The sequence below is a fragment of the Thermobia domestica genome, chromosome 6, assembly GCF_964235325.1.
Source record: "Thermobia domestica chromosome 6, izTheDome1.hap1.1, whole genome shotgun sequence".
NCBI lineage: Eukaryota > Metazoa > Arthropoda > Insecta > Zygentoma > Lepismatidae > Thermobia > Thermobia domestica.
In genome coordinates this window covers 185,025,862-185,053,126 of record NC_137459.1, presented here as the reverse complement: position 1 = coordinate 185,053,126, position 27,265 = coordinate 185,025,862, and the positions used below count along the sequence as shown (strand labels likewise).

The following is a 27,265-nucleotide window of genomic DNA, read 5'->3' as shown; positions in this document are numbered from 1 at the left end:
AAGGAAAAAGTTTAATTTTTCACATTGTAATAATTCAATTCATATATTAAGGGAAACAGATTGTGTGTACGACATGGCATCTCGTATGGATGTCCGAAAATTGCCATGAATGAGAAACTATCAACTGTTGTCAGTATTTATATTGAGTGTAACACGCAGTACCCGTCATGCAGTGCAACCAGTGGCACCCTCACAAGCTGCAAATACATCAACACCTAACGGAACATGATCCTGACAGACTATTGGTGTTCTGACCATGATCCCTGGAAAATGTCATGTTAATTCTCAGTTTTCGCATGAGGTGTTGTTCAATGTGTAAGCAGTTTCTTCTTAAATGACAAGGCAAACAAATAGAATCAACAATATTGGTCGGACAAGAACTTACACTAACCTAGTGCGAGTAAAATGTGCGAATAAACAGAAATTTATGGTGTGATGGGGCACATGCATTGTGGGCCCCTTATTTATTGAAGACAGACAGACTGAACGATGACTGTTATAATTCTCTGCGAGAATGTGATTCCAACATTTCTGAGTAGAGAAAGTGCGTTTCAGCATGATGGTACCCTGCACTATGAGATACAAGTTCGACGGATGCTGGATCAACAGTTCCCTAGCCATTGGATGGCAGACGTGGACCAGTTGAATAGCCACCGTGATTCCTAGACTTCACATCTTTGGTTTCTTCCTCTTACGACACGTAAAACAGTTGTCAGAATATTGGTCAAAATAATTAGCGTCAATGAACTGCAGCTCTTATCGCACACGTGTGCCAGCATGGGTGGATGCACGAAAGTATTCATTTATGACCACATTGAGCGGGTATTATAACTGCTAATCTCCCAGATTGATATTGAATCATTCTTCTAGGAATGAAGTACGGTAAAAAGAATATATAATTTGTTTTTGGTTACTTTCTAAACTCAAATGTTATATTACATAACTCCCTTCACATTTTAAGATCACCGTCATCCGTAGTTATTTCCAACTTACAAGTTATATCCGGACTTCTGAATAAGAATGTATATTATACTATGCTTCGAGAAAAATTATCATCACCATCATAGATATTCTGCCATTATTGGCAGGTCATTTGCTGCAACTGAGAAGCTTTCATGCTTCACAGTCTTCCACTAACCTCTTCGTCTTTACGTACGATTTTTCTGTTTTGATATCATCCATTAATTGCAGTCTCCTTCGCCCTTTCCCTCTCTTTCCTGCCATCACACCTAGCACGTTCCTCATTATACAATTCCTTGTTAGCCAATGTCCCAACCAGTTTCTCTTCCCCTTTTCAATCCATATATATAAAATTGAAAATCACTATGTTTGTGACTAAATCTCCTGAACTGCCCGACCGATCTCGATCAAATTTTTAACATGGATTAGGTTCGAAGCTGGGATGGATTTAGGTTATTCACTTTGATGGCAGAGCTGAGGGTTGGGTGAGGGGGTACAAAAATATAAATAAAACTTAACTCCTGAACCACTCGACCGATCTTGATCAAGTTTTCAACATAGATGAGGTTCAGGCCTGGAATCGTCTTTATGATTTAAATTTGACGAAGCAACGTAAGGTAGGAGAAGGAGGGGGAGATACAGTATATAAAAATCAATTTATATAGGACTAAAAGTGACTATTTTTGTAACTTAATAACTCTTGAACTATCCGACCTATCTCAATCAAATTTTCATGGTATATGAGGTTCAGATCTGGAAACATTCTTGTAATTTCACTTTGACGGTAGATCCTAGGGGAGAGGGAGGGGAAGTGGACGTATAAATGAAAACTAATAAAACCTAATAACTTTTGAACCACCCAATCAATCTCGATCAAATATTCAACATATATGAGGGTCGGGCCTCGGGTGTTTTTTATCGTTTCACTTTGACAAGCCAACGTAGGGGAGGGGGAGTGGGGAGATATATATATGTAAAAAAAATACAATTAAAATGACTGCCTTTGTGACTTCATCACTCTTGAACCACCCGACCGATCTTAATCAAATTTTCTACATACGTGAAATTAGAGGCAGGGACTACTTTAGGCTATTCACTTTGACGACGCAACGTAGGGGAGGGAGAGGGGGAGATAAATTTAAAAATGATCAAAACTGACCGATATTAGTGTTGAATCAATAGTTTTCAGTGTCGATGAGAGAAACAATGACACTTCTTATGCTGTTTCAATCCAAGATCAGCTCTGATAGTTGGGGAGGGGGAGGGTACAACGTAAAAGAGGGGGATAAACACTTAAAAATGATCGAAAATGACTAATATTAGTGTCGAATCCATAGTTTTAGGAGTAGCTGAGATTAACAGTGACAATTCTGATGCCGTGTGCCGCAGCACAGAGGTGGGAGAGGAGGACTTATATATAATAATAATCGAAAATGAAAAATATTAGTATCTAATCCATAGTTTTCGGGATCATTCAGATGAACAGTAACATTTCCGATCCGGTTTAAATCCAAAATCAGCCCCGCCACTTGGGAGAGGGAGAGAAAGAGATACATCAAAATGATCGAACATGACCGATATTAGTGCTGAATCCACATTTTTAGGGGTCGTTGAGATGAACAGTGGCACTTCAAATGCCATTGCCCTCAACATGGGGGATGGGGAAATATATATATATAAATGGTCAAAAATGACCGATATTAGTGTTGAATCCATAGTTCTTGAACAGTGACACTTCTGATCCTGTTTAAATCCATTTTCAGCCCCAACACTTGGGGGTTGAAGAAGGGTGACATACATTAAAATGATCGAAAATGAGCAATATCAGTGTTGAATCCATAATTTTCAGGGTCACTAAGATGAACATTGATACTTATGATGCAGCATAGATCCAAATTGAACCATACGACTTGGAGGATTGGGGAAGGGGGACATCATACTTCAGCATAAAATGTAAGTTGTTATCAACATACAACATCGTATTATATGATCTTCGGAGCTTGGTGACAAGCTACATGGTTCGTATCATAAGATATAAATATATAAAGGTAACAATTTTTTTTTTTTTCGGAAACTATATAGGTATATAAAGGAATAACTTAGTTATACATTTAAAAGTTGATTCTAGCTAAAAAGCAACTACAAAGAAATACATTGAGCTACGCTAAACTACATCTGAACCGTCGCATTAACTAAAATTTGGAAGATTGTGATAAGCCGTATGGGAAGCATCATACGATACAAACATACAATTGAAAAAGTTTTCCGAAACGAAATAGATAAATAAAAGAATTCTACTAACGACTGGCAAATCTATATTGAAGAAGAAATATTATAAAGAACATTGAACCAATATCTTTGACGGTAATTTTCAAAATAATGTTAACATTTAAAAATAAACATACCCAATTACTTAATTTGATGAGATTGAAAAACATAGATAATAATGAAGTGTTCATTTCAAGTACACTAACGGGATAATGTCTCTCTTCATATTCATATACAGACTAGAGTGTAGTGTCCTAATATATCTTGAGATATCATTTAGTAAGGTTTAAAAATAATGCCACCACGCAGAAAATCAAATTTAGGACAAACAAACAAACATTTACATGTTGTGCAGACTCAGCAGAAAAAGGAAATAGTGCTACAGAACGCTCTTCCAATGCATGCTTGCTACAATAAACAATAAAAGATTAATGGCAATAAAATACATGAGATGCAAAGATGTGCATTACGTTATTTCAACCCAGCGAAGCGGGTAATATATGCTAGTAATATCTAAAATTGTTCTTTTCTCTCCCATTTTTCTAACACCCTCTTGTTCGTTTTCCGCTCGTAATCTAGTTAATTTTAATTCTTCTCCACACCCACATTTCGAAAGGTTCCACTTTTTTATACGCCATTTTTGCTCAATGTCCATGTTTCTGACCCATGCAGTACAATACTCCGTACAAAGCATTTTATGAGTCTTTTTCTCAACTCTTTATTCAAGGTCCAGGGCTCATAGTGGTCCGGTGTCTTGTAAATATTTGAAAAGTGACCAAAAGCACACGAAAAAGTGACCAAAATCTCATAATGCATCTTTTTTTCCTTTGTCAAATTCTCCATCTCCCAGTGCATTTTTTAAGAAATCGCTACTGGGTATCCAGGCACAACAGGGCCCTTGACACACGTAGCAATTTTCAAACCCAAGAGATTTTTTAAAAATGCATTTTTGTATAATGTACACTTTTGAAATAATTACATACAAAATGACGTATTTGTCAGACTTCAGCTAACCGTTTCTATGGAGAGAATACAAAATACACTAAACAGGATATAAGGAAATTACAATACGTGAACTTGACTAAACATTTCCCTAACGAAATCATTTTATGTCTATACGTATGTATATTAGTACCAATACTTTATTTTTTAAGAACCAATGTAATCAAAAATTTATGGTTTCAATTCTATCAATAGTTTAAATCATAGTATGTAAGCCTTTTTGTTAGTGGTTCCACTTCTGCTATGATTTTTACACTTTAAATCTCAATCTGTTTCACATGGTTTGGTTTCTCTCCTATTTTAAAGCGTGTTACTCCACTTGTAACTGGTTAATTTCTAGTATTATTTTCACATTTCAAATTTTAACCTGTTTCATTTTATTTGGTTTCTTACCTGTATTGAAGCATTTTAGGATATTTGTTAATGGTTATACTCTTGCTATTATTTTCACACTTTAAAGCTGAATCTGTTTCATACTGGTTTCTCACATACTTTAAAGCGTGTATTAGTTACTCTCCTGCTATTTTTTCACACTCTACATCTGAGTGTGTTCTGCATTGTTTGGTTTCTTACATGTCTATAATATAATTGAGTAAGTTTCTCATCTAGTAATCATAGGTTTGACGGAACCGTTAATATCACTAGCAGTATTAACACCTGTCACGGCAATTGATACATGATCTACTATCACCGAATAAAGGCCACTAACTTACAACACATCGCAACAGAGACGTATGTAATATAAATATGTTGATTTTGAATATAACATTATTCAACTCTGAAAAACGAATTCACAAACTCCCTCCTGTTATAGATACGACTATTAAGCCTGCTCTCTCGTCTGTCCTTTTGCTTCAAGAACTCGGCTACAGCCAGTCTTGGGACATAGTTTGCAGTACAATTCCATTTAGTGATATCATAAGTCGATCATTAGTCGTGTTTTCACTCATCGACAAACGATGAATACTTCGAAGCTGGTTATAGTGTGAAACAGCTCGTTCAACTGACATTGCAAGTAAGGCCGCAAGAAGTTTCTGCAACATTCCAGAAGAGACTGGTAATCATTTCATTTATTTACTCCATCAAACCAGTACATGGTATTTGGAGGGTTCAGTTCACATGTACATAGTATTTATGTAAGATTATAAAAGAAATATATGATTTACAGAAGTGATTATACATATAGATAAAATATTTTACATTGTTATACGTATATTTCTACATATTCTTTAACACTATAAAATTCTTTCTCTATTAGATACGTTTTTAAGTTTTGTTGAAATTTATTTAGGTTTTTCTCTGTTTTTATGTGATTGGGCAAAGCATTGAATATTTTATTTGCCATATGTCTGAGGCCCTGTTGTACCAGTGATAATCTAGTAAAGTAAGACTTTTTATTTTGATCTCTAGTATTCACTATTCTAGATCTTTCACTTCATCTTCATTTTGCGTTAGACTGAAAACGGATGCTTCATACATATAAATAGATGGAGCTGTTAATATCCTTATTTTTTTTTTTTTTTTTTTAAGTATGATTTGCAGCTAGTAGTGTAATGTAAGTTTGCAATGGTGCGAATGGCCTGCTTTTGTTTAATAAATATAGATTTGCTTGCAGTTGCGTTACCCCAAAATAGGATGCCATACTTTATGATAGAGTATATGGATCCATAGTAGATTTGTATTAAGCCTTTTAGAGTTAAACTGTCTTTTAGCACCCTTAGAGCATATAGCCTCGAATTTAGTTTATGTGTAGTTGCTTCAATATGACTACTCCATCTAAAGTGCTCATCTATTATAAGTAGTCTCCTCAGTCCCACACAATATTTCACTCCTGTATCAGCACTATCTACTAGTAATGGTACTTCTTCAATTCCTGGGCAGCTGTCGCACTCATTTGAGGCAAAAGTCTGCACTTCTTCTTTTCCAAATATTGCTTCTACTAATGAACGAGCAGCATTTATCATCGACTGTACTGAAGATGCGGACAAAATAGTCTGAATGGAGCTGAGAATGCCGACATCTTCTATGTTCAGTCGAACACCAAAGAAGTTCAAATGTTTAAGAAGTTCATTTGGACCGTTAAATGTGAGAATTCGGCTTCAACCTTTGTATCTCTTTAGTCGGTCTATTAACATTCTCTGTATTAGAGTAGAATAGAAGTGCTAGCATCTCGAGATAGATAAATGAGTACGCAAAACGAAGGAAAGAGGAATATCTGAAATTTCAAGCTCTCCAATTTTATACATATCCACATACATATAGTACACAGTTAATACATATAGTCACAAAACCAAAGTATATGGAAGTAATTTAAATTTACGATAATTCAAGTCATTTATTGTTCAAGTACTCTTCCAGTAATTTGAAGAGATGTATGAAGTGCACTGGGTATCCAAACTGCTCGGCCTGAGTATCCAAGTGTTGTGCCACGGTATCCATTTGGATATAAAAAGGTATCTTTAAAAATGCCCTGCCATTTCCTCTCTGTTTGTTTGTTGTTTTGTTTCATCTTTTCTTCTTTACTTCTTTTTTGAGCTTCCTCCTTTCTCAGGTTTTCTAAGTATGCTTTGTAGTTGCGGTAAGCAGACTTAGCAGATTTAAGAAGCTGCTGAGTAAGTGGAACCAGTTCTGGCCTATTTCCGAATTTCTTCATCCCAGATATTATATTTAACTTAGCATTGAGAGCTCTCAAAGCCGTGAAATATTCAAATTCATCACCTACTCCTAAAAAGACCATACAAGAAGCATAACACAAGACGAACATGATGAATCACACAAATACACACACATCGCTGAGCGGGACGTTAACTATTACGAGAGAAAACAAAAAGACTATTATGATAGAAAAAAGAATAGAGACAGAAGGGTTCTCAAGCCCACCTTGAGAGCTTGAGCATCCACCAACCATCCACTGTGCTTTAAAAAGAATAAAAGCTGAAGTGAGAATAAAGCTGACTGTTTCACATGTGGCAGCAAGTACTGAAGCTTTCAGAAGAGTAATGAGTAACAAGTTTCTGCCTTTTTCCATTTATTTTTATATTTTTCTTGGAAAACTGCCAATGCAAAACATAAATCACACGAAAAAGCCACTTTACCTCCCAAAAAAGTAACTTTTCGTGACAAATTTGAAAAAAAAACAATTTTCGTGACTTTTAGTGACCAACTTGAACAAAGTAACTTTTAGTTAAAAAAGTGACCCGCTATGAGCCCTGAAGGTCCCATAAAATAGACTTTTCCTTCTCCTAAAGGCTTCTTTCGCCATTCCTATCCTTGTTTTTATTTCACGTTCACATTTCATACCATTACTAATAATACTACGAGGTATCAAAAACTAGTCACCTGTTCTATTTTCTTCCCTCCTAGTTATACAGAGTGTTTCAAAACAACACCGACAACGTTTCGGAGGTAATTCCTGACACCAAGATAAGACAAAAGTTATAGACCAACCTGGGTGCACAAATGCTTCCTTTCGGATCCTTGTGAATCTGCCCCCCACCCCCACCTCTCGGTACAAATGATTTCCGCATATCAATATAAAGTACGTCGTTTGTACCGCAAATGCTTTTGTTTGTACTGTACTACAGTATAAGAAATTAAGAAAATGTGGGGGCCAAGTTCACGCAGCCCCCACAATATCCTAGGATCGATTTAATTGACTCATTTGAAAGACCTTTGTTTGTATTGGATTGTACCGTAATTTGTTTCGTTTGTACCGTCCTGGATTATGGAAAATTAACGAAACAAAATGGGGGCCAGGTCAAGCAGGCCCTCAAATCACGACTTAATACACCGGGTACACATGACTTTTGCATGTCATATGAAAGTACTTGGTTATTACCGGATTGTACCACAATGAGTTTTAGTTTAACCATAATAGAGGTGTAGTGTTGCATGTTGTACATTAAAATCTATCAGGCAATAATGCATCTGGGTAATTATATCCTTACTTCCTTGGGTATATTCCTTCTCTTCCGGTATTCTTAAATAATGGCCCCAATTAAAGAACGTGTACGAAAGCATCGGTAAAATATCTCCGAAAAGCAAATTGTTGCTAAAGAAAAGGGCCGATTGAGGAAAAGGGAAGCCCGGGCTAAAATGACACCAGCCCAACGTAAAGAAGCATCAAGAAAATCGGCAGAGTGGAGAAGCAATGAATGCTAACGATAGCTAAAAGACTTATTAGCAATTCACCAATCAAAGGACATAAGAGTCAACAGTCCTTTGGTAAAGCATTGACTAAAGTAAAATGATCTCTACGAAGAAGTCCTACTAAACAAAAGGTTGTTATAGAAAAGCCCTCCAAATTATCTGACATCGAAACAGGAAAAATATCTACCAATGGAAATGCTTTGCGTAATGCAATAAAAACATTGGTCATTAAGTTTTATGAATGGGATCACACCAAGCGTAGAAAAGATACAATTGTGAGCAGAAGTAGTGGATGGCAGGAAAAGCAACAGAAGAAATACCTGTACAGACAGTGGGTTAAGTTTGTGAACTATTCTGCTGACATTTAGTATCTCTCACAATCTTGAACATGTAAGATCTTCAATGTTACTTACTGCACAAAATATAGCTGAACGAGCGAAGGGGTTACAAGCCCCGCAGGACCCGTAATTTTCTACCTCTATCACAATTTAGGCAAAAACAAGGTACTCGCTTCTGGAGCCATTAACGAGTTGGGGAGATACTAAATGCCATTAAACTATTTAAATTAGATGTTAAAATTGGTTTTTCATCTTTTGCAGCACTTCGACCTTAACCATGTACTGCTGTCATCAGAAATTCTAGCCAATGTCTGTGTCTGCAGTTACGATGCTAACATTGACTTTCTCCCTTCTAGCGTCACCAAAGCTATTAATAAGTTTCCAATAAAAAGCAAACGACTCATAGAGGCAATAGTTTGTAATAACGAAACAAATAGGTAATGTATGTTTGGCAAATGTGAGATTTGTGGAAACAATAAAATACGAAGAACTCTTAAAATATTTGCCACACCCTTCAGATGAAATCATTAGCTGGTTCCAGTGGAAAACTGACGATGCAGGAGGGTTTGTCAAAACAGTTGAAAAAGGCTTTGTTGAAAATGCCTTAGAAATGTTGGAGAGCAAATTGCCATATTTTCTAATTCATTGTTTTGTACAGAAGAAGCAAAGTAGTCATTCTGAAAAAGTCAAGTGTGAGCTAGTGTCAGAAGAACGATGTATTTTACAAGTTGACTCCAATGAAAATTTTAGTATAATTTACCAAGATGAAGTACAAAAAGTGCACACTAGTCCAGTGACCAAATAACTATTTACTATAACTGCAGTATCACACACACAATCTGGAATACTTTCATATGCCATCTTACCAGAATACATGCAAATGACAATTACCTGTTTATGTATTCAATCAAAAATTGTTTGGAGATTTGAAAAGTAAGAATCCTAAACTGAAAATAATAGATTTTCTCAGATGGTGCTAGTCAACATTTCAATAACTTTTGGCTATTCAACATTTACTTTATACAACATTACTTTTGGTGCAGTAGACTGTTGTCTCCCCTTGAACTGGGACATTTTTTGTCTTGCACCACACGGAAAGGTATGCAGTTGATGGTGTTGGAGGAACGCTAAAACACCATGTGTGGCAACGTGTTAAGGCAAGACAGGCTCCTGTACATGACTGTGTGTCTTTTCTTGAATGTGCTTAATTTATAACCCAAAAAGTTATTTTAATACATGTGCCTTCAAGCGAAATTATGCAATATGCTAATTTCTTGGCAAAACGCTGGGAAGCAACCCGAGGCATTCCTAACATGCACCAGATGCACTGTGTACGTACTATCGACAAATATGTGGAGAAAGTTGGATTGTTCTCTGAAGAGGATGGACATTGTTTCCTTTCAAAGATTGTGGACTACCTAATGAAGAAAAATGTTTAACTAATGAAATCACCCAAATGAACAATGTCACATCAATCTCCTTTGGTCAGTGGGTTATTGTCAACATTGAATCAGAAAGGAAGCATCTCCACTTTTCAGGACAAGTAGTAGATGAAACTAATAAAGGTGTTCTCATAAAGTTTGTGAAGCAGATAGGTAAGAAGTTTGTGTGCCCAGAACATGATGTTACTGAAATAGACAGGGTTGGACCCACCTGAGTCCTTGAGCTTTTTGTTAGTATATTATAGGTACGACTAAAGTGATCACATTAAAAGTCACTTTTATCAGATCTTGAACTTTCCTTGGGAGAATTAGATGCTTTCATGTTAAGGTATAAAGTATCATTCAACGTAAGACCTTTATAAAGATCTGAATGCACTCCATAAATAAAAACTTACTTTAACTTGAGATAATTATAGAACAAATTAAAATATGGATTATGTTTATAGCCTATTTGAAGTAAAATATGCAATATTATATTTTAGAAAATAATTTCCGTGAATACTGTGATCGGCGACACCGAGGGACGTTATCCCTCATACGTTTGACCAGGCACGTAGCCAGGATTTCGTGAAGGGGGGGGAGAGAGTCCGTGACATGAAATACTGTGGTCATCACAAAAGTTGCTCGATCACTCTAAACTATCTTATTGGTTCGTTCAGCCAGGATTTCGTAACGGGGGGGGGGGGGGGGGAATGACATGAAATTCTGAAGGCCTAGGAGCTCGATCAATCTAAACTACTTTACTCTCATCATATATTGGTTTGTTAGGACAATAAAATGAGGATATGTTGGCAAGTATTTTAATAACAAACTATGAAAAAATTTCGAGCACGATAAAAAAAAAAGTATTGAAAAAGATTTTGCAATATTTACGTCCTTCTGTTTATTCAAATATAACAATTTTTCTTTCGTTATGACCTCAATTATTATAAAAAGCACATACAGAATACTGTCTTGTAAACTACCTTCTAATATAAATAAAATAAAGATGTTGTTTGTGTGTTTGTCTGTCTGTCTGTCTGTGTGCGGCCTGGGGACCAGACGAGTGGACCGAGAGTTACTAAATTTTGTTCAGGGGTGCTTTGGCTCAGGCCCCAGATCAAGACGAAGCGTTTTTTTCAAATTTCGAAACAGTGGGGTCTCAGAGGGCCGTTTACCGGAACCGGCTTGGGAACCAGACAAATTGACCGAGAGTTAACAAATTTTAGTCATGAATACCTTGGTCCAGGCTTCAGACCAGAGTTAAACGTTTTTGTCGAAATTCGAACCAGGGAGGTCTCAGGGGGGCGTTTACCGGGACATGTAAAAGTAGTCGAAAATGACCAATATTTATTTATTTAACAATCACCAGATACAGCTCAGAGGCCATTTTACATTGAATATCCAACAACATTAACAATGGAAAGGATTTGGTTAGGTATCGGCCATGGCCAGTTTAGTAGGTGCCATCCCGGCATTTGCCTGGTAGGACTCAGGGAAACCCTGGAAAACCTCAGTCAGGATGGTAGGCAGCGGGATTCGAAGCCACGACCTCCCGAATGCGAAGCGAACGCTCTACCACTTGAGCTATTAGTGTCGAATTCAGATTTTCGCGGTCGCTGAAATTAATGGTGAAACTCCAATCGCATTAACTTCCAAATTCACTCTATTCGGCTCCGGGCCGGAGGTCACCGGAGGGGGGGGGGGGATACCAAGACATAAAAGTAATCCAAAATGACCGATATTAGTGTCAAATCCATAGTTTTCGCGGTCGCTGAAATCAATGGTGATACTCCCACAGGCGTTGACTTCCAAATACAGCCCCTGTGCGAAGCATGTGTATATTCAACTAGTTTTACAATATATGCGTTCCTTTCCATGTTGAATCAAATGCTAGCACAACTTTCGTTCAATATAATTTTTTGTTTTTATTATTCCGTCAACTACTGTCGGTTCCAAATGACAGGTTAAAGGAGCAACAGAAAATTGTCCTTGAAATAACATGTTTGATATTGCAAGGATGCGATGACGAAAAGTTATGATTAAAAATGTCCTCGCTGTTACACAACGGCACTTATGCTTTCGAAAGCTTGAAATCTCCCTGACTAGTAGCAGGAATTCTGAGACTTCCATAACTTTTCTTGAAAATTCAAATTCCAGAATACCTCGCTTACCTTGCCACCATATTGCAAGTAATACAAATCTCCTCATAAGAAAGAGTAATAAATATACTCCATGGTTCTGGATAATCACAATAACATTATAAAACACATTTTTCTGACCAGAACAAAATGAATTATTTAATAATTATACGATTTTTGTTACAGTTTCAAGGACCTAATGTCCTCTTCATCAGACATTGAGAAAAGACAGATGACAGCAAATCTTCTCTTTCTTTTTTAAGATGTCTTTTCTCAATGTCTGATGAAGAGGACATTAGGTCCTTGAAACTGTAACAAAAATCGTATAATTATTAAATAATTCATTTTGTTCTGGTCATAAAAATGTGTTTTAAAAAGAAGGAGTAAGCAAAACCTTTTTGTAGTTTTCTTTTTAATTTTTAACGCTGATCCTTCTTTTTGTAATTTCATTTTGTTTTATCCTTCCATATTTTTTTCATTTCTGGTCTCGAAGGGGAAGGGGGAGTCCGGACCCTTGGCTACGTGCCTGGTTTGACGGGTTTAAGGGAAAAGGTGGCGGTACTACCAGTAAATATGTAAATACATTAGTAAAACTATTAGTATTATTTCTTACCTTTGATAGTTGATACAAGTAATTATAGAGATATAAGTAATTATAATTGTAATTATTATTCTTCAGTACAATTTGGTTTTCCAACAGAAACAGTTTAATTCAGTCATTTGTTGCTACTCTTGAAATTAGCATTCTGTAAAATTAACACCAACCATAGCGTAAAAATTCTTGTCAAATTTAAGAAGCTTAATGCTCGGAGTTCCGAAGATTACGTAACGCTTACTATTTCAAGTGCTGAATCCAAACTTCTGTACTAGTGAAAGTTTCAATGTACACTCATGTCCAAACTTATTGTCGCCTGTTTATAAATATGTTTTTTTTTTGTAGGGATATAATTTGATAACAAATTCACCCGGTATTTCTTATAATGTTGTGTACATAATCGGCAAAAATATGTATGTGGAAAATTTAATGTCAAAAGAGCAGTAAATAAGAACAATAAAACGAAAATAAAACTTTCTTGTACATTTAGCAATATTTTGTTTTACTCATTCTAATTTTCGTATTTATAACTCTTTTCCTATGAAATTTACTCCAAATATACATTCCCCAAGTATACACATAGTATCAGTATTAAACAGGGGTGCCCACAAAGGGGGCCTATACGCAAACTGCGTCATTGAAATATTGGGGGGGGGGGGTTAAAAATCTATATAAATATGTTTTAGGGGGTGTAAAAATTAATCGAAAAGATTTCTTTTTTCATGGAAGAACACCTATGGATAGACAATTCAGGAGGGGTGCGTCATTGACATAAGGGGGTGGGCACCACTGTATTAAAAGTACCCTGCAGAAATCATTATCAAATTATATTCTTACAAGACAGTTATAGATATGCGACAATCTTTTGGACATTAGTGTACAGTAAAGAAAGGTGCTTTTTCGGGAAAAACCTGTCGTGAAAGAAGTGCTTGGAAATTCCCGTAATTGAACGCACAAAATATCGGAACAAATAAAACAAAACAAAACAAAAAAAAATTACACTGGAAAATACTTATTTGATATAAGATATTTTGAAACATTTGTTTTATAAAACACGAATTTTATCGTTGTTTAAAATTAATATATTTGGTATTCATATTTGGCGAACGTCACTGAGACTCCTGGGATTACTCTATCCACATTTGGACCCGGGTTCGATTCCCGGCGGGAAATCATGTGGTTCGGATTCGACGTAGGTCCCGTCTCATATAACCTCGCTGCAGAAAGGGACGTTATACTCAAAACCATGTCAACTCGATCTACATTTGTTCATTTGTCTGCCTGTACCACACACTATAGGATACAACTTTTGGTCTTTTAAGTTTAAATTTTCAGTGTACAAGCACGAGAGACACTAAATTTCTTGTATAGATTTTGGCGGCGCAAACTTTGGAAATGGCGGCCAATTTTTCTTTTAAAGAAACAGCAGATATTCACGCTACAAAGCGCAATTTTTGGTCTCAAGTTGAAATGTTCAGAACACAAGAACAAGATACTCTAAAATTAGCTGTATATATTTTGGCAGCGCACAGTGGTCGGAATGACGAGAAAATACGGCGTATTTAAAGCTTAAGAAAAAAAAAAAAGACTCGTTAGGTTATTGCTGATTGTTATGCCGTAATATGTGCAATGATCTACCGTTTATGGACAGTAGTGCGGGTTGCCTATGTAGGCGGCGAAATAAATTGACATTTTAATGAGTGAATTTTCAAAATAGGTTTACAAATATCATCATGGGTCGTCTCGAAAAAATAAATAAATAAATAAAAACTTTTGGTGATGTTATTCTTATTTAAACTGCAGACTAAAAATGTCATTATAGACAAAATAAACATGTGTTTGGACAGCAACGAAAAAATATATATAAACACGAACGATGAAGTTATCCGGAAATCAGTCCGCGTAAGAAACGTTTACAAAAACGAAACTTATCTCGCAACACGCATATTTGAAAACAAAAAATAGAGGGCTGTCCAATGAAGTAAATAAAAGTCACAAAAGCGAAATTCCATTGTGAAATTAATCACTTTCAAAACTCTTTGGTACCCACACATGAGATTGGTGATGGCTATTTAAAAATTGAAACATATCGTTTCGCATATTGTTCAACTTCTTTGGGCATATTGGGTCCGAGCGCTGAAATTACCTTGTCCGACTGTCAAAATATGTGTAGCAAATTTAAGTTTGCAACTTTCCTAGACTTTTTCAGGACCGTTTCTCGCGATATCTACTGAAGCCTTTGTTTCAAGACTCCTGAACCTCCTCACTTAGTATCCCTATTGGGAGGGGAACTACGGATATAGTTATCTCCACAATACCATTGATCACACTAACAGCTACCAAGACGACGCGAAGAACGGAACTATAGAATTTCTGTGAGTATTGCGAGACTGCCTATGCCTAGACTCATTGAAGCTCGCATTGTTTGCCAGGGAGCAGGTAGGAGCAGCTAATTCTAACAAACTTAGAGACCACATCATTTAAAAAAAAATAAAAACTTTGGACTTGCTAGGAAAATTTTAAACGCCTGCAAATATATAACAAAGCATTCACTCTAAACAGTGTTGTAACAATGCTCCAGTGAGAATATGAAGTGCCTCAGAGGCCTGCTATTGACCTTAGAGAATAGCTACTGTTTTGATCAACAATACCAATATTTAACACATCATAACTATCAATATATTCGTGAGTAACAATTCAGTCATACCATCCCACACGAAAAACATTTTTACAAGGACGGCCAATCACTCACATTCGACAGGTGTATTTTTCATGAACCAGTGATGCCAGGATGAAACACAGGTCTGTTCTATATCAACTGGACATTCAGCTACTAAAAAACTGTTCGTTGCGGTGACGGAATTCATTCTTGGGGTTTTGTCCAGCTTTTTCTGCTATTTCGACCACCGTGCGGCGACCCAACGTAAAATTTCACAATGGTGGCCTTTTTTCTTCATTTCAAAACAGCGGGTATCCACGCTACAAAGCGCAATTTTCGGTCTTTTAAGTTGAAATTTTGAGGGTAAAAACACGAGACATTCTAAATTTGCTGTATAGATTTTCTCGGCAAACCAACGTAAAATTCAAAATGAAGGCCACTTTTCAAAACTGCAGTGAATAGAAAATTGCTGCAAGTTGTGACAACGACAATCTTGAAAAATGAAATAAATCTTTGAGTTTTACGTCCCACGCTTATGCCGGTGAGGCTAAAGGAGACGGTGATGAGTGATGAATGAAATGGTGGAATGAAGAAAGTGGGAAGTAACGGGAGAAACCCGAGAAAACCCACGCACGCGGTGTTTGTCCACCACAAAGTTCACTTGGCGGGGGCTGGGATCGAACCCGGGACCCCGAGCACAACGACAATCTTGAAACATAAATCACATTTTAATACTCTTACCCCAAAGAAATATTTCGAAAAATAAAAAAAAAACTAAACGGAAAAACCCATATGAGCTCAAGTGGGTTGTTTTTTCTTCAGAAAAAAATCGGGCCTTTTTCAAACCCTGGAAATAGATGTCTCACAAGCAGTGCGTATTTTACAGGAGCCTAATATGGACAAGAGAGAAATAAAGAAACAAAGTTTCTAAATTAAGATAACTTCCTGTATGAGTGCTTTGTACACTTACCAGGGTTTGAAAAAACCCGGGCTTTTTTGAAAAAGCCCATCCCACCTGGGCCCATATGGGTATTTTCGGGTTTAATTGGGTTTTTTCGGGTTTAATCGGGTTTTTTCGAAATATTTCAATGTCTTTGGGGTAAAAGTGTTAAAATGTGATTTATATTTCAAGATTGTCATTGTCACAACTTGAAACAATTTTCTACTCACAGCCGTTTTGAAAAAAGGTCCGCCATTTTGAAATTTTACATTCGATCGCCGAGAAAATCATCCAGCAAATTTAGCATATATTGTGCTTCCACCGTCAAAATTTCAACTTAAAAGACTGAAAATTGCGCATCGTAGCGCAGATACTCGCTGCTTTGAAAAAATGGCCGCCATTTTGACATTTTACGTTGGTATGCCGCCAAAATCTATACAGGAAATTTAGTGTGTCTCGTGCGTGTACCCTGAAAATTTTAACTTAAAAGGCCGAAAGTTGTACCTTGTAGTTTGTGTGGTAGAAGCAGACAAACGAATTGAGTTGATCTGAGTTTAATGTCCCTTTCAGCAGCGAGGCTATATGAGACGGAACCTACTGATTAAAGTGGAATCCGAACTACATGAGCTCCCCCCGGGAAGCAAACCCAGGTCACTCACGCCGAAGACGCGTACACTAACCGCTTAGTCATGAAGGACCTCGGCAGACAAATGAACAAATGTAGATCAAGTCATCCAGAAGCCTGACTGACGGTCGCCAAATATGAATACCAAAAGGGGTCTATTAATTTAAAACGAAGATACAATTCATGTTGTATGAAATAAATAAATGTTTCAAAATGTCTTACACGAAATTAACATCTTCCAGCGTAAATAAACCTACCATATTTTCTCCATGAGAATACGGGACACCTCAGATCACCCCCACCCCCCCACTCAACTTTCCAACACAATGAATTGAACTATAGTCTGGTTATGAACACAAGTGTAATAGGCCGCGGTGGCTCAGTGGTAGAGCGTTCACCTCTGGTGCATGGGGTCCCTAGTTCGATCCCAGCTCGCGCCAAGTGAGCTTTGTGGTGGACAAACACCTTGTGCGTGGATTTTCTCGGGATTCTCACGTTTCCTCCCATTTTCTTTACTCCGTCATTTCATTCATTTCTCATCATCACCGTCACCTTGAGCATAGCTGGCATAACCGTGAGACTAAAAGATTTCATTTTATTTAATTTTTTTTTTTCAAGAATATAATTGGCGAAAATTCACTAAGCAGCAGCTGCTTTTCTCTCTTCGTACCCTGCAATTAATTGTATAGACTAAAGATGCCTAAAAACTTAAGATGTGCTATAAAAATGCTTTACAGGAAAACAATATGCAAATTATTTAAATCAGTGGTACAACCTACCTTCAATATTCTTCGCGCATTTAGCAATATTTATTTACATGACTGTATTTGCCAAAATTACGTTTGCCAGTTTAATCTGATGAAAAGCTGATTTTTCTCCCTGTGTCGTGTGTAATTGTCAGGACCAGATTTACATTTTTCTAAGACCTGGACCAAAGCACAATTCTGTGCCCCTAGCATCTGAAAAAGACTATAATTCTTGTTAACTTATCTAATGTGTTGCTCGAGAACAGGTCAGCCATCTTCCCTGTGTTTGTAAATGTAGAAACACTCAAAGCCTTTTTTTTTTTTTTTTTTTTTTTTTGTAATGTTCCAGAGAGTATCCGAGTTACCATCAAGTTCAATGGAAAAAGTAGCATTGCAAATTTAACTCGCTACCAAGTCGAACAGGGTGGTGTAATAACTTCCTCGAAACTGCTACATGCAACAGCGTACTGTTTATTCACTAATTACAGGATTCCAAGCCAATGTCCGAATTTTTTGTTTTTTACTTTTCGAATAAGCTGATATTGATAGCAGAAATGTAAAGGAGTTAAAATACGGACATTTCCCTGTCCCGACTAAATTTACGGGGACGCGGGACACTCGGGGCCCAAAAACGGGACTGTTCCGTTCTTTTTACGGGACGTATGGCAAGCTTAAGCGTAAAATAAATAGTTTTATTGTTGAAGTATTCATTTCCGATCCTTCTGCGTTTAATTCGGGAATTTCCCGAGCACTTCTTTTACGGCGTGTACATCAAAACTTCCACTAGTACGGAAATTTGAACTCAGCACTTGAAATAGTAAGCGTTACATAGTCTTCGGAACCCCGAGCTTTAAGCTTCTTAAATTTGACAAGAATTCTTACGCTATTGCTGGTGTTGATTCTACAGAATGCTTATTTGAGGAGTAGCAACAAATGACTGAACTAAACTATTACTGTTCAACCAGATTTTAGTTGAAGAAACTTGTGTTTTACAGCAAAGGTAAGAAATAATACTAATAGTTTTACTAATGTATTTACATATGTACTATTAGTACCGGCACCTATGACCTTAAACCCGTCAAACGTATGAGTGATAACGTCCCTCGGTGTCGCCGAGTCGATGAGCACACTATTCACGGAAAATATTTCTAAAGTACAAAATTGCTTATTTTACTTCAAAAGGCTATAAGCATAATCCATACATTAAATAGTTCTATAACTATCTCAAGCTAAGTATTTTTTTCTTTTTTTTTTATTTAATTCATTTAGTGCATTCAGAGCTTTATAAAGGTCTTATGCTAAATGTTGTATACCTTAACGTGAAAGCCTCAAATTCGCCCAAGGAAAGTCTAAAATCTGATAAAAATCACTTACAATGTGACCACCTTAGTTGTACCAATAATATAATAACAAATAGGTCAAAAACCCAGATGGGTTTTAAAGTGGGTTTTTTCGGGCTGGGCCCACTTGGGCAAACCCTGACACTTACCCGTCTTGACATTATCTATACTGTACACTGATATTTTGTAATAGATTTCAAAACGGTTACATCTATAACACTAACATGTTACGTCCGAAACATTTTCTTTATCTTGTATTTTCAAATGTTGTAGAATTAGATTTTACTCATGTGTAGCATACAGCTACATGTTTCCAAATATTGTGTGTACTTAAATGCTTTTGATTTAGTTGAATAATTCAGAGACAAAGTATTTTTGCCATCTGGATGCTGGTGTAGTTTTGGAAGATTTACAGGTACTTCGTTTAAAAAGATAGTTATAACAAACACACTTCTGAAGGGGACAGAATTTTATGCACAGTAATACAACTGTACTTTAGGTTTACAAATGTAGGTTACTAGTGTAAAATCATTACAAGTGCTTTACGATGGATAAAAGAAGTGAGTGCATACGAAAGATGACACTATTAGATGTTATTTTCCACCGGCGGTCTATTTTTGTAGTGCACAGAAGCTGTATTTTATCTTTACAAGAGGAGGGTTAATACTGTGAAACTATGAAAAATGCTACTGAAATTTGTATCTTTGCCAAAACCCACTTCTTTTAACTAACCTTGCCTACGCATAGACCCACCGTCGCTAACGCGCCTGCTCCATTCGGACAGAATCCAGGCACTGCCGTGCGGGCACACCACCTTCGCCCTACGTGACCCAATTAGATAACGTGCGTGTTGTTTAGTGGCCGCCTAGCACAGGACTGTTTTTATGCCATAAATCTGGAAACCGTATTTATACCCAAATGGAAAAAGAAATATAATTTTTCAACAATTATTTCCGATCGGGGCCAAAAATAAACCTGAACGGCCATCTGTACCTGTAAGTTGTCATATTTTCTGACATACGTCGTAACACACCCTTTGTAATTGTTCACTCAATATAGAATAAAAATATTTTTCTGAAAACTTGGCTGTAAACTGTCCACGGCAGCAGGCATTTTATGTAGAAAAATTTGCTAGCTTACTTTACTTGTTTCCTAAACACACTATCTCGAAATTTCAAAATGCTACGTCCGTAACTATGGACTTGCCCTCTGGCTACTAAGACAGATTTCAGTAAGTATGTATAGTTCAGGAAAACCAATTTAAAAACATAAACTTATCAAGAAACATTTCCACGGATTGGGCTTAACTTTACAGTTGCCCCTCTAGTTTCAAATCTAAAAAGGAATGACCTAAAACGTTAAAAAGTGCTAGCATAGCTTAGGTTTGTTTCGGTTAGGTTTCGTTCAGTTCGGCTGTACCACAGGTCGATACTTAATCCACAGAGCATTGCCAAGCGAGCAACAGCAAGTGAAGGCTGGTTAGAAACCCCGCAGGGCACTTTGTTTTCTATCCTATTTACAACTCAATGTAGAAGGGGACCACTGTTCTAGGACGCTGCGTTTCACTTACCTTCAAAACTTAGGCTTGTACAGTTGCGGTACTTCTATCATATTGACCATGCTGCTGAAACCTTCCGCAAAAGACTTCGCATCCCGCAAATACTACGAAAGTCTACATATTTTTTTCTCGTATTAAACATAACTTCCCTGCCAAACATGCACACCTAACAACAGGGTTGGCTGGTTTAAACCAAGGTGGGTTAACCAGCTGTTTTAAAAAAAAACTGGTTTAAACCAAAAAACGAAAAATGTTCGTAAAATGTTGATGAACACAGATTTGTGAATTATCACATTTCATTCCCGTATAATATCCGTATTACTCAGACCTAAATTCTCCATTCATTACTCAAAGAGATTATACTACAAAAGCAACTTTTTTAAAAATATATAAGTTTACGAATGTTTCTTCTGTGATTTTTTATAGTTTGTTATTATTGTTATGCAATTGCAAGGAATTCTAAATAGTTTCGTTTTAACAATGTTTACTATTGATAAAATACATTGAAATGCCGTACTTTGGGGTGGGGGGTATACAAGCCCCACGAGAGGCATTTATTGAAATCAGAAGTATCTTCTGTAACTATTTATGTATAAATAGGTCAGAGCCAAAGTGGACTCAAATAATTCGTATATTTATTTACTTTTCTTACTGATATGGAAATAAAGTCGTTGTATTTCTTTAACTTGGACTAATAAAAGTCGTAATGAACTAACTTAGGGCCGTATGCATAGTTATTCTGCGGGTTACTTAGGGGCTACGTACGGGACACGTGATAATTTGCGTTGCAGAGTTCTCCCGCAGGGTCAAACAAGCCCGCAACCTCCCCGTAAGTCAAGGAAATGGCTAGGGGTGCTTCAACGCACCCTTTGCTAGCCCGTAGCTGTTTCTGTTGTTGTATAAAATGCATATTCTCCGTGCTGACAAATTATTTGAGTATGCATGTTAATGAGTTTACCGAATTCGTTGAGCTGATTAAGCAATAATAAATGACATATTGATGGCAACCAATTTAAAAATATATACCAATTCCTGAAAGAAGATTGCAGGATATTTTGCTTTCGCTCGTACAAATATTGAATACAAGGTCAAAGAATGGACTAACAACTTCTACCTGAAATAAAATAAGCGAGAGATACTTGTTGTTACAATATTGGTACTGTAGTAGATTTTAGATTAGCTTAAGAATTGATTTTAGGGGAGCAGTGGGGACTTCAAGGATCGGTCGGGGGGAATTTCTCCCCGAGAAGCATGACATTCCCTCAGGACCACATAACCTATCGTGCTCAATTGAATTCTCAGTATTCCGCAGTATATTGAAATCGACAGCACCACCAAGAAGAAGAAGAAGAAAAAAAACTGGAATCATCACTGATGGGAAAAATTGATTCAATAGTTATACATATTTCATCGTGGAAATGTTATTCTAATATCTTTTACATCCTTCTCCCTGTTTCCATTTGCCTCATTTCTCAGTTAGCATAGGTAAAGTTGAGGAGCGCTATCATCCCTTTTTTCCACTTATGATCTAACGTCTTCTGCATTCTTGGTTTTTTACCCGACCACCAGCTGCGTACACATTTATAATATGCTTGCAAACGTATATGTTCTAAACAAACAAGTGCGAAAAACCATGCCCAACACAAGCTAAGTTTGCATTTATTCCGATTTCAAGCTGGGAACAATTAGAGGGATCACGCGTGATTTTGTCCGCGGAAGCAGGCACATTAGCGATGGTGGTGTGTATATAAGGAAAGACAAGTGGGAATCATCGACCTGTTTGGTGCTGTAATTGCTCAAGTATGCATCGGTTCACATGTACCTGTGACCATCTACTACAGATTGATGCATATTTTTTTTATACTAATTTGATCATTATTCGAGCAAACAGTTCTACCAAATTTTGACACATTTCTTACATTTTCAGGTTAGGTTAGAGCTTTGTATTTATTTTAGCAAAGCATGCACTATATGAAAAGCTGCATTACTACTTGCAGATTGACCTCAGGAGGGTTCAGTATAAATACAGTGTGGGCATATGGCATAAAAACTACAGTGCATAAGATACGAATCAATTTGTGCTATGTGGCTAAAAGCACGAATGCTACCTAACTGAGTTATGGTAGGAGCGCATCAGGGGGCCCCAAGTGATAGTGAGCGGGTGCGTTCATACGGAGCAGGCGCGTCAGCGATGGGGGTATACGTATATACGAGGATAATGGAAAAGCATACTTACACATACAATACTTTCATTATCACTTAAAATTCATTTCAATATGCTGCCATTGATAGTAATTAATTTTATTTACTCTCATTCCTTCACGAAAAATGTAGGGATTCACATTGTATTTTACCTATAAATTTTCTATTTCGTGGAAGTGCCTGCTCGAGTGAACCCCTAATTCGCTTACACGTATAACCACCATCGCAAACTCGCCCGTTCCCTACGGACGTACCTCGACTATAGCCCTCCAGCTTCACCTTGGCATAAACCGTAATAGATGCAAAAATCGCTTGTAATTAGCAGCTTGCAAAGTTTGGTGCGTGGTTTTGAGACGTGTGGCTTCCACTATATGCATGTAGGATGTCATACAATTGTACGCAATTGCATGATAACACTCTGGGAATAAGTAGATGTTTTACGTTATTTACATGGAATTTCCCCCCCAAAATACTGTATTTATAGACATAACATTGATGCTCTCCTAAGGTTAACTTTTGCTAGCAAATTGTTTAGAAAATACATTCTCAAAAATACTATGGGCTGATTTTGTCAAAAAAAAAAAAAATAGTGTATATGTAATTTATTTCTAGTGGGATCTCTATTATAAAGCTACAGCCTCACACGTTTTCTAGCTACATATCCTTCTTATTTCTTTTTGCGAGTTAACAGACTTTACCTAAAAATTAAAAAAAGAAATGTATTGCTAATCTACACCGATATTTTTCCGCTTTTCTATATCACTTTATAACTATTTGCAAATTAACAGACTTTATCTGAAAATTAAAAAAAGAACTGCATTCATAATCTACACCGTTATTTTTCCGCCTTTGCAAGAACAAAGTTCAGAACATTTATTTCATTTTTTGATTTCACATACGTTGTATCCATGCAGTTGCTGTTTCGATGTTAACTCTAGAATTGAACTTCGGAGTTTTACCTTCAACTTTTTTTGACAAAATTTTAGCCTCGCTCGAGGTGTGACTAGACCAATCAGCCCTCAGTGTTAACCGTACCTGAGGGATCACTTTGGAAGCTTTATGCATTGCACAGTCAAGGGTATGGTTGAGGAAGCCCACAGGTACGGTTCGTCTAGGGGACCCCTACGTGGTCGACTATGCATATGGCCCTTAGTTCTTCTGGGCATTTATTCCGAAGTTGGGCGTCCGCTTTCGCTACGTTTTTTCGCTGTTATCTTCTTTTGCATATTTTCTGCAATTTGTTATTTGGGTCATTAATTCGTGCTCTTCACAAACTTTTAAAAGATTTTGCTCGTCATCAACGTATTGCTTCACAAATGTTAAAACTGTCACTACATTCGCCATGTTGATAACATAAATGCTCGTTACTTTCCCACAATGCAGCTGTTCTGTTACCTTGCGCCAAGTAGTTCCCTCCGCTCGCCGTATAGTCCCATGTTGATAACCGCTTATATATAATAAATAAACAGATTTTTCGAGACCCTTATATATTATCAAGCACGCAAACGATTAACTTATCAATATCTTTCCTGTAAATTTTAAAAATTTTGCTGGAAACGGACGCCCAACTTTGGAATTTAACCCGTTCTTCTGTATTCTGCAGTACTTTGAAATTGTCCATATGTTTTTCTGTATAATGATTTCACTTGTGCACTTCTTTCCTTCTGAAACGACTCTTGACAATTATATTAACAAGTAAGTAAAGATTAGTACAACGTATTTTTTTTTATTTATGAGTCCTTCGTGAGTGAGTCGGCAGAAGTATCGCATTTGTGGTCAATTAGTCCCGATTCCGAGTTCAAACGGAGGACAATTTCTCTCGGATGTAGGCCGAGAATCGTTTGAATTCCACTTTGGGCTTATGTGACTCCTTCTGACACAACCTGGTTGTTGCATAACACCAGGGAGAAAAAAACTTGTTTCTGTCCATATGTAGTATAAGTACATAGAGCAAATTATTTAAACCAAAAAAAACCTAGTTTAAACAACAAAAAAAGTTTAAACCCAAAAAACCTGTTTTTTTTTTCAATAAAAACCATCGTTTTTGCCAACCCTGCCTAACAATCACATAAGAACTCCAAAATCATTACTTACCTCATTTCTCTTTTAAATTTCCCTAATTTTTATAAAAAGCGGAGGAGCAACTCTAAACTTTACCGACGGATTGGTTCAGATACAATTACATATAATTTATCTACCGTAATTATTATAGCCAATGGTGCTCATCCCTAGTGCGAAAGATTACCTGTTCGATCTCTGGCAAAGTTTGTGATGGCTATCTATTCTTCAAGCATTATTAGCTTTTACTTCTTATTCGCTTCCTTTAGCTTAAGGTGCTTAACATTAGTAGGTAAAGGTAACATTTGCATAGCATAGCTAAACATCTTAAATATTTGTTAATCCCTGGACAAGACTTGCCATGTAAACAAACTTTGTAACTGACTTCTCATTAACCATTTCTTTTTCATCGAGTTAAACAAGAATTTAACCATTTACTAAGTCTATATTTATATAAGAATGTCTAAACCTCCCACTATTTCCAAGTACAAGGGTGAATTCTACACTATGACACTTCTAAGAAACCTAAAAGCAGTGTTCATGCCATACTTCTTGTGCTGTGTTATTCGGTTTTTGTGGTGCGTTAAGGAAGACAGAAACAATTTGAGACTTCTCGCTTTACTTAGAACAAAATATTATGCACAGTACTTGAGGAACAAATAACATCGTTGACTAATAAAGTAAATATTACATATTTGGGTTGAAATATATTTACATACCTGCATTAGTTGAGGCATTAACATAAATGGACGAAACATGCTGCAACCGTTGTTCCAGTTATGTTTACGAAATAAGGAAATTAATTTCAGTTAACGTTTTTCCCTCTCAATGTTTTCATTCTCTAAGAACAGGTCAACCAGTGGTCCATAACCTTTGATTCAGTGTTGTCACATTCAGACTTCCCGCCCAAAGATCTTAAATTTCCCGATCGCTTGCAAAATTTCCCGCCAAGAAAGAATTAAATTGTCTCGTTTTGTGTAGTTGGAAAAGAGTATTACTAAGGTACTAAGCGGTCGGAGTGGCCATGTCCTCTAGTACACTGAATATTGTTAAACACTGTGAAAATTGATCAGAGAATAGTTTACACAGAATAAAAAACGTGGCCATGCCTGAGTGGGAGACCTTTAGGTTGACAAAACCAGAGCACCACACAAAATAACGTCACTAAATGTGATAATAAGTTGAGCAGTGTTTGCAACTAATTTCGTGTCAACTTATTCTGCCTCTTTTTGAAATATGATTAGCGTCATACTACTGCAGGAGAGTTATGTTAGTCGAATTCTATAGTATGGCACTAATCACGCTTCAAAACGACTCTGCATAAGGCCCATTAATTTTATACTAGAATAACAGACCGGTAAAGAAACTATGTTAAAAATGATTATCTATTAATGAAATAATATACTTAAAAAATATTTGTATACTTGTATGAAAACATAGTGGGCCTTATGCAGAGTCGTTCTGACGTTTGATTAGTGCTATACTAATAAGTTCGACTAACATATGTTTCCTGCTGTAGTCAGGCTTTTAGTATGATCCTAATCATATGTCAAAACGACTCTGCATAAGGCGGAGTATCTCCACACGCGAAATTTGATGATGTACTCCGCGAAAGATTTGTTGCCACCAAAAATTTGGAGATCCACAATATATGACAAAAATTAACGATAGGCTTACATCATATTAGTATGTGACAGTCCCGTATCCAGAGGAGCGGGCCCCCTCTAAGTTTTTACTGGACCCCTAAAATTTTCACGGTAAGCTTGCAAGCAGGGGTGGATAACTTAACGTAACTGTAACGTAACGAAAATAGCTCTCTGTAACAAAATTATTGGTTATTTAATGTAGGTAGGTACAAGGTATACCACCAATTTTTGTTACGACACCGTAACGTTATTCGAGCATGTAACGTTATTGTACCGTAACTAATTGAAGGAACAAATCTGTTTCTGGTATGCTTTATAACTCCTCTGGGCAAAAAATCCAGCTTTCGTACCACCAGAATGAGATTCTTTCCTATGCGGGTATCTAATGGAACGAAAATGTGCGGAACAGAAGCTATTTCGTTACAAAGACTATTTGCCACATGAGTAACACAGTTGATCAGATAGGTTTGGTAAAGGTATTGTGTTCATCAGTTACAGATCTTATCAGATCTTTGGAGAGTTCCTTGGCCATGGTTTCAATTGTATTGTTCTTCAGAGGGTCACATTGAACTTCGTTCTTCAGGTGGTGAAGCAGAAAGGAATTTCACTTTCATATG

At 36.8% G+C, this 27,265-nt stretch overlaps 2 protein-coding genes across 4 annotated transcripts in view; one reads left to right on the top strand and one right to left on the bottom strand.

Moving 5' to 3' along the window:
- The window catches only part of LOC145688356 (uncharacterized), a 31,194-nt gene extending 5,041 nt beyond the window's left edge, over positions 1-26,153 (bottom strand). The window contains exon 1 of the mRNA XM_081762503.1: positions 25,722-26,153. Coding sequence (XP_081618629.1) covers positions 25,722-25,760 — 39 coding nt within the window. The 5' untranslated portion in view covers positions 25,761-26,153. The remainder of the gene's footprint in view (positions 1-25,721) is intronic.
- The window catches only part of LOC145687742 (uncharacterized), a 356,205-nt gene that overhangs the window by 185,064 nt on the left and 143,876 nt on the right, over positions 1-27,265 (top strand). The window lies entirely within an intron of this gene.